The following is a 16,961-nucleotide window of genomic DNA, read 5'->3' on the forward strand; positions in this document are numbered from 1 at the left end:
CACAAACTCTGCAGACTGTAGGTACGGTCTCCATTGATCTATTGCAGCGATAATAGTCAAATATTCTTTCTCATAGGTAGATAAGCCTCGGTATTTTGGGCAGAGTGCTTTGCTCATGAACGCGATAGGGTGCCCCTCTTGCTGCAATACCGCGCCGATTCCTGTATCGCACGCATCCGTCTCCACTGTAAACTGTTTCTGGAAATTGGGTAAGACAAGGACTGGGGCGGATGTCAGGCTCGTCTTGAGGAGTTGAAAGCTCTGCTCAGTGTTATCCGTCCACAAAAATGGTGTCCCTTTTTTGAGGAGATTGAAATGGGGACATGCCAGAATACCGAAATGCCTGACAAAGCGGCGATAGTACCCAGCTAGACCCAAGAACTGTCTCACTTCTTTGACATTGGTCGGAGTCGGCCAAGCTACCACATCTTTGATTTTGCTTGGATCCGTGGCAACGCCTTCCGCGCTGATAACATGCCCCAGATAAGAGATCCGCTGCTGCCCAAAAGCGCACTTGCTTAGCTTCACCTTCCATTGATCACGGCGCAAGAGGGTGAAGACTTGTCGGAGGTGTTCTGCATGTGCCTCCAATGTTTTGCTGAACACCAATATGTCGTCGAAGAATGACAACACACACTAACGCAGTAGTGGCTGTAGAGTATCAGTCACAGCTTCGATGAAAGTGGTTGGCCCTCCTGCTAGCCCGAATGACAGCACCTTGAACTCAAAGTGCCCTGAGTGCGTTTGGAAAGCTGTTTTGAATTCCTCTCCGTCTGCCAATCTTATCTGGTGGTACCCGGCGCCGTGTAGTTCATCAAGCAGCTCCTCAATCACTGGCACCGGGTACTTGCCCACTATTGTCATTGCGTTAAGGTGTCTGTAGTCAACGCACAGTCGCCACGTTCCATCTTTTTTCTTGACTAGGATCACCGGCGAAGAGAAAGGGCTATGACTGCATTGTATAATTCCAGCCTTCAGCATCTCTCGCACTTGTTTTTCTTTCTCATCCTTGTGCTCTGGCTTGTGCCGATACGGCCGCAAGTCCACCGGTTGTGCGCCGGGCATGAGAGGTATCCGATGATCGCACGCGCGGCGCGGGGGCAGCTCCGTAGGCTCACCAAAGACATCTGAAAATTGGTCGATGACGGCCTGGATGTTGTCAGGAGTTGGTGCATAAATTTCATCCCCCTCTGTGATTTGGCAGAGCTGAATGACTTGGGACAAAGCGCCCTGTCGCTGAAGAGAGTACAGTTGCAGGCCGTTGATTTCTGAACATGGAGCGACGCCATCTGAGTGACCTTGCAAATGAGCCGGCCCTTGCGGTGTGGTAATCAACATATGCTTGCCACGCCAGTCCACGTTCATGGGGCTGTGTTCTTCTAGCCAGTCCATGCCCACAATGGCATCATAAGCTCCAAGCGGTAATATCTTCATATCGGTGGTAAATTCTTGGCCCTGTGTTGTCCAATAGCACTTGGGAATGTGAGATACACAGCAGAGTTCGCCTCCGTCGGCTACCTTGACACGGCAGGGCCGGCGCAAGTGTACCACGCCTGACAGTGAGGAAGCGAGGCCCGCATCGAGGAAGGAAGTTGAACTCCCCGAGTCCACCAGAACGAGGACCTCGCGCCCTTGCAGCCACGCGTGTAGACGAATTGCCTTCGGGGCTGAACTGCCAGTGAGAGCGTGACGGGAAATTGCCATTGTTGTCTCTGTATGTTGTTCCTCGCGTCTTGGAGTGGGTCGACCGTCCAAGCTGTCAATGCTGAAGAGTTCCAGGAGCTCCTCCACCACGTGAAGTTGAACGCTGGTAGGACAGGTGTGCTCTTGCCCCCAGCGCTCACCACACTTGAAGCATAGACCGCGAGCGCACCGATACTCGCGCAGGGCCTTGAGCTTGGTTCCCTCGGCGCGGTTGGCGTCGATCGCCCGCCGGTCGGTGGCTGTCGTTGGAGTAGGCGGGCGCCCTTGAGGTGGAGGCGGGGGCAATACCATGGGCATGCTTGCGTTGCCCCGCCCCGCCCAGTCGGTGGTGTTCTGCCTCGCTGGTGGAGTGCGCACACGCTCCCGAGCCACCCCGTCCGCCACCTCCTCCTGAAGTAGCGCCAGAGCGCAGGCCGTGTCGAGGTCCGGTGGTCTCTGAACCAGCACCACTGCACGGATGTCGGCGCAAAATCCCTCCACAAAACGAGTGAGATAATAGTAAGGGTGAATTGATTCAGAATAAGCAGACAAATGGCTGATAATCAACTCAAACTGCTCAATATACTCAGCTACGGTAGTTTTCTGCGTCAGGGAATAAAACTGACGAATCAGTAACTGGTGTCGATCACGTCCAAAGCGCGTACACAACAGCGACGAAAACGACTCCCAATCAAATTCAGAAAGTTTTTTCTGAACTGATTGCAACCACACGGACGCGGCTCCCGTGAAGTTCAAAGACGCCATAGGAACCCAGTACCTCTCCTGAATTCCAAACATATGAAAGTATTGTTTGCACAGTGTCTTCCACAATTGGGGGTTCTCTCCGGTGAACTGGGGAAACCCGATCGAACGATGGGTCTGCCCGATCCCCGCAAGCAACTGACTGGCGTGCGCGTAAGGAGACGTGATGGAAGGTGAGATCAACTGTCGGAGTAATTGGCCACGGGTAGCCTAACCGACTACCCCTGGCTCTTCAGAAAATTTATCAGGCCTTTGGGCCTTCAAGCACTCCAAGCATTTGGGCCGCCTTCCCCGGCCGGCTACCACTAAAGCCGACTCCCGGAAGGCGACCCAGCCTCACCGACTCCAAGAAGCCGGCCAAGAAGGACGCCGACTCCTAGAAGCCGGCCAAGACCACAACCGCTCCTACATAACGACGACCTGACGGGGCATGGCCACAGTGCGGCCCATGACACCCGAAGCCCGAGGCAGGCATGGCTACAGGAGGCCGTACGGGAGGGATGTCTCCCGTGCGGCCCGGCACTGTAGCCACGCCAGCCGCGACGTCATCCACGACCCCCTCCTGTATGGCCCAAGGACCACGGGCCCCTTCAGCCAGAGAGAGGCGTGAAGGCGGCCCGGCTTTTCCTAGTCGGCCAGGAGCATAACCGACCTCCAGAAGCCGGCGACTCCCTTCCTTGAAGCAGGAGCCCCATTAAGGAGACAAGACGAGGTGAGGCTACAGTGATAGCCCCCGATGCGGATCACTGTAGCCACGCTTACCTCGACAAAGCCCTCATCATCAGAGGCGCGGCTACAGTAAGCAGCCGCCGACAGGACCCTAGGCGGTGGGGCCGGCCTGTCGACCAAGTAGCCGGCAGCCGGCGGGACCCACCAGCCGGCGGGACCCAGCAGCCGGCAGAGAAGCCGGCAGGCGTAGACACTGACGGCTGGGGCCAGTTCCCAGTCGGATTACCATTGTACCCCCGGGGGGTAGGCCTATATAAACCCCCCGGAGCACCCATGCAAAGGGTTCGCTTCTGGTTCGACCTCTGCATGTTTGGCTTCCAAGCATAGCGCGCACACACGCACCATAGATAGAGAGAAGCAAGAGCTAGCCTTGTTCTTCTTCTCCCTTGATCCCAACAGCTCTAGGAGCGATTGTAGCTACTCTTTATCGATCTAGTGATCATGCGGAGACCCCGCAGAGCAGGACTAGGGGTGTTATCTCCTCGGAGAGCCCCGAACCTGGGTAAGATTCGTCGGCGTGCATGTCTTCGCCTCATCCCGTTTCCAGGCACCGGCGACGTTTTATTGGCTCCCACAATGATAAGCCATCCCTTGGCATATGTCGCACCAACCACCCGACATTTGGCGCCCACCGTGGGGCCAGGTGCACCGTTGTCCGGAGACCTGTTCTGGACGGGAACCCTCTTCCTTCCCCGCGAGCGCAGCCAGCCTGCTGCGCCCGATGGCGTTTGCCCCGACGCGCTGCAAGGCGTCGACGACGCCTGCGCAGCGAGCTGCCTCGCCGATCTGCTTGGCGAGACTCGCATCTCCAACGAGCCTGCGTCCGGCACAGGCACCGATTACCCCGAGAGCCGCCTCGTCAGCCTCCTCGACCAACTTCACGTCTCCAGCGAGCCTGCTGCGGATATGGAGTCTGTCGGCTCCACCGACCCGATGCTCATCGTCTCCGACACCGCGTCGCTCGACGCCTACCCCTCCGACGTGGTGGTCTTCGACGACCCACTCCCTCGAGCTGACAGCGGCAGCAACGCTGTCACCGAAGTGTTGGTCATCAGCCACGTCTCCAACTCGGGTGGGAGCGCCCGCGACGCTCAGCAAGCGGCGATGCACGACCTCTCCATCCCCATTCCAGCCGACGCCGACGCCGAGACCTTGGAGGCACGCCGTCTTGCCCTCATCACGGAGAGCAAGAAGATAGCCTCGATGAGACGCCTCGCTGAGGCCCACCAGCGCGAAGTCGACCGCGCCGCCTTCGGGACGCCGCCGCCCAGCGGTCCGAGCCGAGCCGGCTTCGTCTAGAAGCGCGGCGCAGCCGTTGCCAGCATGCTGGGCGCAGATCGCCCCGTCTACGCCACCCTGCTCGAGAATCTGCGATCCGCTCAGGCGGCTGCAGAGGAGCTCAATGGGCTGGGGGTCGATGAGCTCCCCTACATGACAAGACGGATCCAGCAGCTGATCGACGCGGCTGCAGAACGGCACGAAGCCGGCGCCCGTGCTGATAGTCATCCCCCGTGCCGGGAGCACGCCGCGACGTCCCGCTCGCCGACTGCGAGCGGCACGCGCCAGAGGAAAGACAAGGAGCCGGCTGCCAGCCGCAGCCGGATTCGCATCACTATCGAGCGCGACGCGGATGGCCGCCCACGGGCGGTCGAACACCAAGGAAACATGCCGCCTCCCCCGCCTCGAAGAGAAAGACGCCTCACTCCGCCGCCCATCACGCATCCGACTCTTGGCGACCGACTCGGCCGCCGAGAAGGAGTCGGCGAGAGTGACGCCCGCCACAGGATCGACCGCCTTGCTCGATCCTTGGCGTTAGAAGAAGAAGACGATGTCGGCCCGCCATGCTTTGGCCCCCGCATCCGCGACGAGCCCTTCCCCAAAGGGTTCTCGCTCCCCAGAGACACACCCAAGTACAACGGCTCAGTGAAGCCGGAAGATTGGCTCATCGACTACTCCACAGCCGTCAGCATCGCCAACGGCAATCGGCGCGTCGCCGTGAAGTACGTCCCCTTGATGCTGCAAGGGACGGCGCGCACGTGGCTCAACAGCCTCAAGCCATACAGCATCAACAGCTGGCTGGACTTCACCGAGGTTTTCGTCCGCAACTTCACCAGCACCTACAAGCGGCCTCCCAAGCCTCGCCAGCTCTCCCTCTGCGTCCAAGGGCCCAACGAGTTGACCCGCGACTACCTCACGCGATGGGCCGAGCTCCGCAACTCCTGCGAGGGAGTGCACGAGGTCCAGGCTATCGAGTACTTCACTGCCGGGTGCCGAGAGGGCACCCTCCTCAAGCACCGACTCCTCTGCGACGAGCCAGCTACCCTCGATGAGTTGCTGATCACCGCCGACAAGTATGCCACTGCCGACTCCTCCATGAAGACCGAGCTCCGAGTGGACGCCTCGGGGAAGGTAGTCGCTCCGGCTCCCAAGACGCCGGCTGGCGACCCAAACCGGCGCCCCTACCAGAACGACCACAAGCGCAAGGGCCCCATGCCGACTTCCTCCAGTCGGCAGGTGGCCATCATTGAAGACGAGCAGCCCGAAGAGCGCCCCGCTCCCAAGAAGAAGGGAGGCCGGCCGCCCTGGCAGCCGTCCTTCTCCTACGAGCAAGCACTCGATGCCGCCTGCAAGTTCCACAGCGGCGCGAAGCCGTCCAACCATACAACACGGAAATGCCACTGGCTCACCCGCATCACCAAGGGCGAAGGGATGGTGCCGCCTCCGCCTCCCGGCCCACCGCCTCCAGCTCCCCAGCAGCCGGCGGCCCGGCCGGCAGTCGGCGCCATCCAGGACGAGTTCCCCGAAGCGCACGACGCCTACGTCGTCTTCACGAGTCAAGTCAACGACAAGCGCAGCCGACGCCGGCAACACCAAGAAGTAAACGCAGTCGCCTCTAGCACCGCCAAGTTCATGCACTGGTCGGAAAAGACCATCAGCTGGAGCCAGGCCGACCACCCAGAGGTGATGCCTTCGCCTGGCTCCTATGCTATGGTCTTGGACGTCACCCTTGCGACGGAGAGGCGAGCTGCCAGATTTTCCCGCGTCCTGATAGACGGCGGAAGCAGTATCAACATACTGTACCGCGACACCATGGACAAGCTGAGCATCAAAGCAAAGCAGCTCATGCCGAGCCGCACTGTCTTCCATGGTATCGTACCCGGCCTATCTTGCTCTCCAATCGGCAAGATCAAAATGGATGTTCTCTTCGGAGACAAAGATCACTTCCGCCGGGAAGCAATATGGTTCGAGGTGGTGGACCTGGAGAGCCCCTATCATGCGCTACTTGGCCGACCTGCTTTGGCCAAGTTCATGGCTGTGCCCCACTATGCCTACCTGAAGATGAAGATGCCGAGCTCGAAGGGGATCATCACGGTAGCCGGCGACTACAAGAAGTCCATCGAGTGTGCCATGGCCAGCAGCCGACTGGCCGAGTCCCTCGTGGTGGCCGAAGAGAAGAAGATGTTGGAGCGGGTTGTGGCCATGGCCGGCAAGCAGCCGGCCTTGTCCCCCAACCCCAAGGACTGTGATGCGCAGGGCTCCTTCCAGCCTGCGAAAGAGACAAAGAAGATACCTCTAGACCCGGAACACCCGGAGAGGTTCGCCGTGATTGGGGCGAACTTGGACAGTAAATAGGAAGGCGAGCTCGCCGACTTCCTCCGTGAGAATCGAGGCATCTTTGCATGGTCCCCAAAGGACATGCCGGGTGTCCCGAAGGATTTCGCCGAGCACAAGTTACATGTCCGAGCTGACGCGAAGCCGGTCAGGCAACCCCTCCGCCGACTATCAGAAGAGAAGCGAAGAATCGTGGGAGAAGAGATAGCCCGGCTCCTTGCAGCCGGCTTCATCATGGAGGTGTTCTTTCCAGAATGGCTTGCCAATCCAGTTTTGGTTTTGAAGAAGAATAACAAGTGGCGCATGTGTATAGACTACACAAGTTTGAACAAGGCCTGCCCAAAGGATCCGTTTGCTTTGCCACGGATTGACCAAGTGATAGACTCCACAGCCGGATGCGAGCTGTTGTGTTTTTTGGATGCATACTCAGGGTATCATCAGATCAAGTTGGACCCGGCTGACCGCCTGAAGACTGCCTTCATCACACCCTTTGGAGCTTTCTACTACCTGACAATGACATTCGGCTTGAGAAACGTCGGTGCCACTTTTCAGCGTTGCATGCAGAAATGTCTCTTGAAACAACTCGGCAGAAATGCCCACATCTACGTAGACGACATTGTGGTGAAGACAGAGAAGCGCGGTACCTTGCTGGAAGACCTGAAGGAAACATTCGCCAACTTGCGCCGATTCCAGATCAAGCTCAACCCCGAGAAGTGCGTGTTCGGAGTGCCAGCCGGCCAGCTGCTAGGCTTCCTGGTCTCCGAACGCGGCATTGAGTGCAACCCTGTCAAGATCAAAGCCATCGAGAGGATGGATATACCCACCAAGCTGCGAGATGTGCAGAAATTCACTGGCTGCTTAGCCTCCCTGAACCGTTTTATCAGCCGACTAGGAGAGAAGGCCCTCCCCCTGTACCGACTCATGAAGAAGTCCACTCACTTTGAGTGGAATGATCAAGCCGACCAAGCCTTCCATGAGTTGAAGAAAATGTTGACCACTCCGCCTGTCCTGGCCGCGCCGACTGAGAAGGAGCCCATGCTCCTCTACATCGCCGCGACAAGCCGAGTCGTCAGCACTGTTGTTGTGGTCCAGCGCCCGGAGGAAGGCCGAGCCCAGCTGGTCCAGAGGCCGGTCTACTATGTCAGTGAAGTACTATCTAGCTCGAAGCAAAACTACCCGCACTACCAGAAGATGTGCTATGGGGTGTACTTCGCTGCCAAGAAATTGAAGCCCTACTTCCAAGAGCACCCCATCACGGTCGTGTGCACTGCCCCGCTCGCCGAGATCATAGGCAACCGGGATGCGTCCGGCCGGGTGGCCAAATGGGCCATTGCCTTGGCGCCCTACACGATCTTCTATCAACCCCGCACCGCCATCAAGTCGCAAGCATTGGCCGACTTCCTCGTCGACTGGGCCGAGACCCAGTACTTACCGCCGGCTCCCGACTCCACCCATTGGCGGATGCACTTTGACGGGTCCAAGATGTGCACTGGCTTGGGAGCCGGCATCGTCCTCACCTCTCCCAAAGGCGACAAGCTCAAGTACACGCTGCAGATCCACTTCGCCGCCTCCAACAACGTGGCCGAGTACGAGGCGCTCGTACATGGGCTCCGGCTAGCCAAAGAACTCGGCATACGCCGGATCCTGTGCTACGGCAACTCAGACTTAGTGGTCCAGCAATCATCTGGCGACTGGGACGCCAAGGACGCAAACATGGCAAGCTACCGATTCCTCGTCCAGCAGATGAGCGGATACTTCGAAGGGTGCGAGTTCCTTCACGTGCCAAGGGCCGACAACGACCAAGCAGATGCCCTAGCACGGATCGGCTCCACCCGACAAGCCATACCGACGGGCGTCTCCCTCCAGTGCCTCCTCAAGCCGTCCATCAAGCCGTCTCCAGAGTCGGATTCCATCTTCGTACCGCCTGCGCCAGAAACAGCCGGATCCGGCTCGAGAAATCCCCCAGGCGGCGTGGGGACTTCGACGACTGCCCCGGGGACTGACGTAGTCGCACCCGGCCCAGGGACTTCAGAACCCGGCCCGGGGACTGCAGCAGTCGGCCCAGGGACTGCAACGACACAAGAAGTGGTGGTCGACCCCAACGCAACACCCAACCCACCCACCCGAGTCATGGTGGCCACATTAACAGCAGAAGAAGTCATAGCTCCCTCATGGGCCCAGCCCATCCTCAAGTTCCTAGTCATCAAAGAGCTGCCGGCTGATGAGATCACAGCAAGACTAGTGCAACGACGAGCCGCAGCATACACAATAATCAACAGGGAGCTTGTGAAGCGCAGCGTCACTGGAATCTTCCAGCGTTGCGTCGAGCCAGAAAAAGGAGTGGCAATCCTCAAAGACATCCACCAAGGCGAATGCGGCCATCACGCCGCCTCAAGATCCCTCGTGGCCAAGGCTTTCCGCCATGGGTTCTTCTGGCCGACTGCCTTGGAGGATGCTAAAGAAATAGTCAAGACCTACAGAGGATGTCAAGTCTTCAGTTCCAAACAACACCTGCCGGCTTCTGCCCTCAAGACCATTCCCCTCACCTGGCCCTTTGCCGTCTGGGGACTGGACATGGTGGGCCCTTTCAAGACGGCCCGCGGTGGCTTGACACATCTACTCGTTGCTGTGGACAAGTTCACAAAGTGGATCGAAGCAAAGCCGATTAAGAAGCTGAACGGGCCGAATGCCGTGACATTCATCACCGACATCACTACTCGGTACGGCGTGCCGCACAGCATCATTACCGACAACGGCACGAACTTCGCCAAAGGCGCACTGGCACGTTTCTGCGCGACACAGGGCATCCGACTGGACTTAGCGTCCGTTGCCCACCCGCAGTCAAACGGCCAAGTCGAGCGAGCAAATGGACTTATCCTCTCCGGCATCAAGCCCCGACTGGTTGTACCACTGGAGCGATCGGCCGGCTGCTGGCTCGAAGAACTGCCGGCTGTCCTCTGGAGTCTGCGCACTACACCCAACAAGTCAACCGGCTTCACTCCATTCTTCCTTGTGTACGGTGCCGAGGCTGTCATCCCAACAGACATCGAGTTCGACTCGCCTCGGATCACCATGTACACGGAGGAGGAAGCCAAAGAAGCAAGAGAAGACGGCGTCGACCTACTGGAAGAAGGCCGGCTGTTTGCTCTCAGCCGGTCCGCCATCTACCAGCAAGGCCTGCGCCGCTACTACAACCGCAAGGTCAAGCCAAGATCCTTCCAAGAGGGCGACCTTGTGCTCCGGCTGATCCAGCGAACAGTCGGCCAGCACAAGCTCTCGGTCCCTTGGGAAGGCCCCTTCGTCGTCAGCAAGGCACTCGGCAACGACTCCTACTACTTGATCGACGCACAAAAGCCAAGAGCACGCAAGAGAGACGACTCCGGCAAGGAGTCGGAGCGACCATGGAATGCAAATCTCCTAAGACGATTTTACAGCTGAAAAGCAGTATGTATCACGCTACCCCTTTTGTATTAAGTTACAAACCAACAGGCCGCCCGAACAGTACTCGGGGATTGCCTTTTATTTATCTATGAATGACGAGTGTCATATCCATGAATGTATTATTACATTTTGAACTCTTGTCCGGCACCGGGTCCGACTAGTCGGCCCGGGGACTGGCCGCCTTGAGCTATATTCTAAGTTCTTCCCGAAGTCAGCAAAGTAGTGTGCCGGCTCCCAAGTCCTCCCTTGTTGAAAGTCGTAGCTCAAAGAACTGACTGTCCGACTAGCAAGAGGAAAGACAGAAAAGACGCCCACACGAAAAACGGCTAAGGAACAACTAACCCATATAGCAAAGAGACGGCCTCCATATACGCCTGCCGGCTGTCACAGCAGCCGGCTGGCCGGCTTCCTAAAAAACTTAGCTTAAGTCCAGCAGAGCTAAAAGTACTTCCCCCTCCCCAATCGGCCAGGCACTCCCCGGCTACAGTTTGTAGAAAAACTGTTTGACTAGGGAGGCGGCAACCAAGGGAGGGCGGCAAAGGAAAAAAGCAAAAGGACAAAAAGCGAAAGTACAAGGAAGAGCCGATTGCATAACTTATATACATAAAGCCGCCTAAAGGCTGGCAACAGACTTGAGTTTCAATACACCCAGTGGGTGGAATTGTGCAGACTTAACCAAACATTGTTCAAAAGCAATAAGACAGGAAAACAAAAGAAAGAAGACTAAGGTACGATTTGGAGGCCGAGCTGATCGTTGAAGGCAGCTCGCCGGCTGAAGGAGTGGCCGCCTAGTTGGTCCCGGCCTGACCACCTCCCGCGGCAGGAGACGCACTCGCACACGACGTAGTGCTGGAGGCGCGGTCAGGCTGGCCGGCTTCTCCACCAGTCGGCTCGACGTCTTCACCTTCCTCTTCCTCCTCCTCCTCGCCCTCGTCGCTGGAGTCGATCTCCTCCGCCGAGTCCTCGCCATGCGCCGGGTCCAGCCCGAACCAATCTTCCGGCTGGGCGACTCCATTGTCGTCCACCTCGGGGGCGAAGACGTTGGTGTCGGTGTAGTCGGCGATCGCCGAAGCTCGCCGAATGATGGCCGGCCGCGCCAGCTCCAGCTCCGTGTCGGCTTGCTGCCGCCAGGTCGCCAGCTGGTCCAGGTTCAGGCCGGGATACCAGGCCTTGACGAACTCCAGCGCCCGCCTGGCGCCGGAGCGAGCCGCTGACGCCTTCCAAGCCTCGAAGCGGCCGACGGCCACCTCCAACCAGTCGGCGGTCCGGCTGGGAGTGCGCGGGACCACTTGGCCGGGCCAGAGGGCGGCCAAGACCTGCGACTCGGCACGCTGAAGCCGGCGGAGCAGCCTGTGAGCCGGCTGGATACGAGCCTGGATCGCCAGGAGCTGCTCCTCCAGCGAGCGGCCGGCGGTCGGCGAGATCTCAAAGCCGGCCTGCGTCTTCGCCTGGCGACGAGCTTCGATGGCCTGGTTGGCAGCAGTTGAGTAGCCAGGGACGTACTCTGCGCAAAGGAGAAAAGGAAAGAAGAACACCAAAATCAGAAAAAACAAGCCGAAGTGGCAGATGGCAAGAAAGGATGAAGGGATAGACGACTTACCGTCAACCAGGTCCTCAATCTGGCCATAGCTAGAGACCAGAGTCTGCCTGGCCTCTGCCCAGCCGGCCGCCTCCGTCTCGAACTCGGCCTGAAGGGCGGCCTCGCGATCCTGCGCAGCTTTCAGCGCAGCCTTGTGGCCTTCCTCCTGGTCGGCCAGCTTCTTGACCAGGCGGTCGCGCTCCTGCACCAAGGCGGCGAGCTCCGCGTCCTTGGCACGAAGAGCAGTCTGGGACTCCCCCAGCTGTGCCCTCAGACTGGCGTTGGCCGCTGCAGAGATAGAAGAAGAAGAAGAAGAATGAGAAATCATCAAGGAAGATCCGAGCCGACTGCTCAGCAGTCGGCCCGAATCTCGGGGACTACACCCAGTGGGTGCGCTGACGCGCCCCCACATGAGATAAAAATCAAGTCACATACCTCGGCTTTCCGTGAGATCGGCGGTCTTCTGAGTCAACTCCCGAGCCTGGGAGTTGAAGGCGGCCGCTCGGAGATTGTGGTAATCCTGCAAGACGGACAGAAGACCGACGTGAGAACCAAAGCAGCAAAAACAAAAATCTCCAAGAAGTTCCAAGCCGCCTGCTCAGCAGCCGACTCAGAACTCGGGGACTACACCCAGTGGGTGCGCTGACGCGCCCCCACGAGAGAAATCAAGTTCAAAAAGAGCAAGATGAGAATACTAACCCGGATGGCTGCCCGTGTGGCGAGGAATTCGTCGGTGAACTGCCTCAGCGCCGCGGCTTGGCTCTGCAGCCGGGTCCGGACGTCTTGCGCGGCGACGTTCACCACGGCCGACCCTCCGCCCGGCGTCCACCCCGAGGTAGCGCTGGCCGCCTCCGCATCTCGAGCCGACGAGCTGGAGCCCACGGCCGGCTGTGGCTCCGACGCAGCCTTCTGCGGTTCAGCCGCGGCCTTCCCCGCACGTCGGCTTGGCGGAACCCGGACCGCCACCTCAGCCCCCGCGGCCGGCTCGCCCCCCGCCGACTGTACGGGCGCAGGCTCAGTCTGGCCGCCTTGGGCCGCCCCAGTCGGAGGAGTCGGCCCCGGCGCCTTCCTCAAGAAGATGACGTCGTCGCCGCTCCCTCCCAGATCCGGCTGGGAACCGCTGGCTCCCCCTGGCGAGGGATCCGCGCCCCCGGGCGCCATGGTGCGCAGGGGGGTGACCATCAAGGCCTCCCCTGCCGCCGCTTCGGCCTCGGCCTCTGCCTGGGCCTTGGCTGCGGCCTCGGCAAGCGCCTTCGCCGCCTCCTCCTCCCGAGCTGCCTGGGCGGCGGCTGCCCTCCGTGCCTCCGCCTCCCGCGCTTCCTGCTCCTCCCGCACCTCCCGTGCGTTCCTTTCCGTCACCTCCAGGAGGGCGGCACGGGGATCTACGCGGCGGGTGGTGCTCCCAGAGCCCCCTGGCGACTCGACAACGGAGCCGGCAGCCGCCCGCTTGAGTGACAGTGGAGCTCTGATCATTGAAAAAGAAGACAAAGGTTCAGAAAACCACCCAAGAAAAGAAAGAAGGAGAATACACAGAAAGAGAGAAAGCTTACGCTGACACAGCCTGCGGCTGCTTCACCACTCTGCGGAAGCGAGCCGCCTTCGCGGCCGCCTCTTCCCGCCTGGTGGCCGCCGCCCCACCCCTGGGCTTCTTCGTCCGGCTACCGAACATGCCCTGGGTGGCGCGACGTTTCTGGCCTCTACCCCGAGCGGGCTGCGCGCCGGAGGAGCCCGCGCCGAGTCCGGAGGCCGGCTGGCGGGGCGGGACGGCTTCGGCTTCATCCTCGTCCGGCCAGTCGTCGAAGGTCGTGGAGAACCCGGCGCCGCCTGCTTCGCCGCCGGCCGGCTCGGTGGCATCCTCCATATGGACCGCCCCCAGATCGGGGTCCTCCTGGTCGTGCTCGGTCCGGTCGGGGACGAAGCGGCGCTCCACGTCCGCTCCGTCGGCCGGCCGAAGCAGAGGATTCTGTCAAAAAGCGAGCCGACTGAGTTAGAGTCGGCCCAGAGGAACTCGGCGACAAAGCTGAGAGAGAAAGAGAGAAAAAGAGAAGGGGAGCGTACCGTAGGCGAAGGATTGGCGCGGCTGTATGGCTCCTTGCCAAATTGCCAGTCATCGGGAAGCTGGCAGTTGGCGAGGTAGTTCACCATGTCGGCCGCGTCGGCCTGCGGCATCTCCTTGGTGCACATCCGGCTCGGATCGAGCTGGCCGCTCGTCTAACAGATCAGATGAGGCCGGCTCTGGAGCGGGAGGACCCGGCGCGTGACGAACGCGGCCAGAAGGTCGGGCCCCGTCAGGCCCTCCGACTGGACCATCACCCGCAGGCGGGCGATGGCGGCGTTCCCTCCCTGCGACAGCGTCACCGCCCGGAAGGACCACTGGGGCAGCCTCCCCGCCGGTGGGCCGGCTACGTAAGCCGGCAGGTTGATGTAGTCGCCTCGGGGAGCGATGTTCCGCACGTAGAAGTATGATTTTTGCCACTTCTTCACCGATTGGATCAGCGTGATGACGGGGAAGGGGTTGTCGGCGCCCGATCTCCGCGACGCGATGAAGGCGTCAGTGTGGGCCGGCACGCCCTTGCTGCGCGTACCCAGCTTCGACTGGAAGAACTCCCCCCAGAGCTCGAGGGTGGGGAGGACGCCGAGATAGCCCTCGCACAGGGTGACGAAGGCCGACAGCAGCACCACCGCGTTGGGGGTGAGGTGGTGCGGCTGGAGCTGATAGAAGTCCAGCCAGGAGCGGAAGAAGGCGCTCACTGGCAGGCCGAAGCCGCGCAGGAAGTGCGAGCGGAAGACCACCCGCTCGCCATCCCGCGGCGCCGGCCTGACTTCCTTCTCCGGCGCGAGGCGGACCTCCACTTTGTCCGCGCTAGGCAGACGCCGGGTGTCGCGGAGGAAGTCGATGTGGTCATTGTGGACGATGGAGCCATCCCAATCCCCGCCAAGCTGCTCTACGTGGGGAGGCATAGCGGAAGCTGGCACGGCGGCGGAGAAGCGTGCGGAGGAAGAGCGCGGCGGCGAGGCGCTGTCGTAAGAACGAGCAAGGCGAGAAGACGAAGGAAGTGGGAGGAGCGTGCGAGGGTCTGCCGCCCTCCACCTCCCCCTACTTATAGCCTCGTGCGGCCGAAGAAGCCGGACGTGGGGAGGGACGTGGGATTAACCACGCCCACTCCCCCCACGTCTCGCGTTTATTGCGCATAAGTGCGAGCCGAAACTGCCGCACGGAACGTGCGGGCGGTTTCGGGATACAAAGGATCCGCGCCTGGGCCGGGGCGCGGACGTGGCGGGCCCCCTCCCTGCGGCGACATCCCGTCACGCGCGTGGGCTGGCAGGCTTTCCGGCCACGTGGCACTCCAACGGCCCAAGGCCGGCCCGCGGCCCGGTGCACGAGCCTGCGGGTTCCCGCCCCCCCCCCCCCCCCCCCCGACTCCAGAAGAATTCGACTAAAGGCGGCACGCCTACACCAAGGCCGGCTCCTAGCTGCCGGCTTGTCACGATAGGAAGCTGACCGAGCTTCTCGAACCCCACTCCACCTCGAAGCCCAATCAGCTTCGGGGACTACTGTCGGAGTAATTGGCCACGGGTAGCCTAACCGACTACCCCTGGCTCTTCAGAAAAATTATCAGGCCTTTGGGCCTTCAAGCACTCCAAGCATTTGGGCCGCCTTCCCCGGCCGGATACCACTAAAGCCGACTCCCGGAAGGCGACCCAGCCTCACCGACTCCAAGAAGCCAGCCAAGAAGGACGCCGACTCCTAGAAGCCGGCCAAGACCACAACCGCTCCTACATAACGACGACCTGACGGGGCATGGCCACAGTGCGGCCCACGACCCCCGAAGCCCGAGGCAGGCATGGCTACAGGAGGCCGTACGGGAGGGATGTCTCCCGTGCGGCCCGGCACTGTAGCCACGCCAGCCGCGACGTCATCCACGACCCCCTCCTGTACGGCCCAAGGACCGCGGGCCCCTTTAGCCAGAGAGAGGCGTGAAGGCGGCCCGACTTTTCCTAGTCGGCCAGGAGCATAGCCGACCTCCAGAAGCCGGCGACTCCCTTCCTCGAAGCAGGAGCCCCATTAAGGAGACAAGACGAGGTGAGGCTACAGTGATAGCCCCCGATGCGGATCACTGTAGCCACGCTTACCTCGACAAAGCCCTCATCATCAGAGGCGCGGCTACAGTAAGCAGCCGCCGACAGGACCCTAGGCGGTGGGGCCGGCCTGTCGACCAAGTAGCCGGCAGCCGGCGGGACCCAGCAGCCGGCGGAGAAGCCGGCAGGCGTAGACACTGACGGCTGGGGCCAGTTCCCAGTCGGATTACCATTGTACCCCCGGGGGTAGGCCTATATAAACCCCCCGGAGCACCCATGCAAAGGGTTCGCTTCTGGTTCGACCTCTGCATGTTTGGCTTCCAAGCATAGCGCACACACACGCACCATAGATAGAGAGAAGCAAGAGCTAGTCTTGTTCTTCTTCTCCCTTGATCCCAACAGCTCTAGGAGCGATTGTAGCTACTCTTTATCGATCTAGTGATCATGCGGAGACCCCGCAGAGCAGGACTAGGGGTGTTATCTCCTCGGAGAGCCCCGAACCTGGGTAAGATTCGCCGGCGTGCATGTCTTCGCCTCATCCCGTTTCCAGGCACCGGCGACGTTTTATTGGCTCCCACAATGATAAGCCATCCCTTGGCATATGTCGCACCAACCACCCGACATCAACGGAAACTGACCGTTGGCCGGGGTGGCCACCGACACGAACGCCGGTGCCAGGCCCCGAGGTATGACGTCGATGCCGTGGTCGATTGACCCGAGGGCGTCGCCCTCCGCGCTCTTGCTGGTGCCGACGTGGTCACGCAGAGGCGCCGGTGGAGTAGGTGGTGGCGGCGCGCGTGCCACCGCGGACTGCCCTTCTGCAGTCGGAGCCGGTCGCGCCTGTTGAAGCTCGGCGACCGCGACCGCGAGCTGGTCCACGCGCTTCTCCAGATCAGGCCGCCACTGGGCCAGATCGTCGAGCTTGGCGGTGTGGCCGCGGATGTCGGCATGGATCGCGTCTAGGGAACCCGTGAGCTTGTCGAAGTAGTCCTTGAAAGACGGCTCCATGGCAGAGATCCGGTCCTTGATCGATTTCTGCAGTCTGGTCTCGATCAAGTGCGCTAGGACGCAGATC

General features: G+C 60.5%; 1 protein-coding gene across 1 annotated transcript; it reads right to left on the bottom strand.

The window, feature by feature from the left end:
- Nucleotides 1–636: 636 nt before the first annotated feature.
- LOC109770424 (uncharacterized) lies at nt 637–16,894 on the bottom strand. The gene is made up of 3 exons (XM_020329124.1): nt 16,525–16,894; nt 2,462–2,466; nt 637–2,286 (listed from the first exon to the last, which is right to left on the bottom strand). The coding sequence occupies exons 1-3, from the start codon at nt 16,892–16,894 to the stop codon at nt 637–639; spliced, it is 2,025 nt and encodes a 674-aa protein (XP_020184713.1).
- Between the last annotated feature and the right edge of the window lie 67 nt (nt 16,895–16,961).

Source organism: Aegilops tauschii, chromosome 7 (genome assembly GCF_002575655.3).
Source record: "Aegilops tauschii subsp. strangulata cultivar AL8/78 chromosome 7, Aet v6.0, whole genome shotgun sequence".
In the NCBI taxonomy this organism is placed as follows: Eukaryota; Viridiplantae; Streptophyta; class Magnoliopsida; order Poales; family Poaceae; genus Aegilops; species Aegilops tauschii.

Coding starts and splice junctions, on each gene's coding strand:
- LOC109770424 (XM_020329124.1), bottom strand. CDS start 16,894: ATGGAGCCGTCTTTCAAGGACTACTTCGACAAGCTCACGGGTTCCCTA.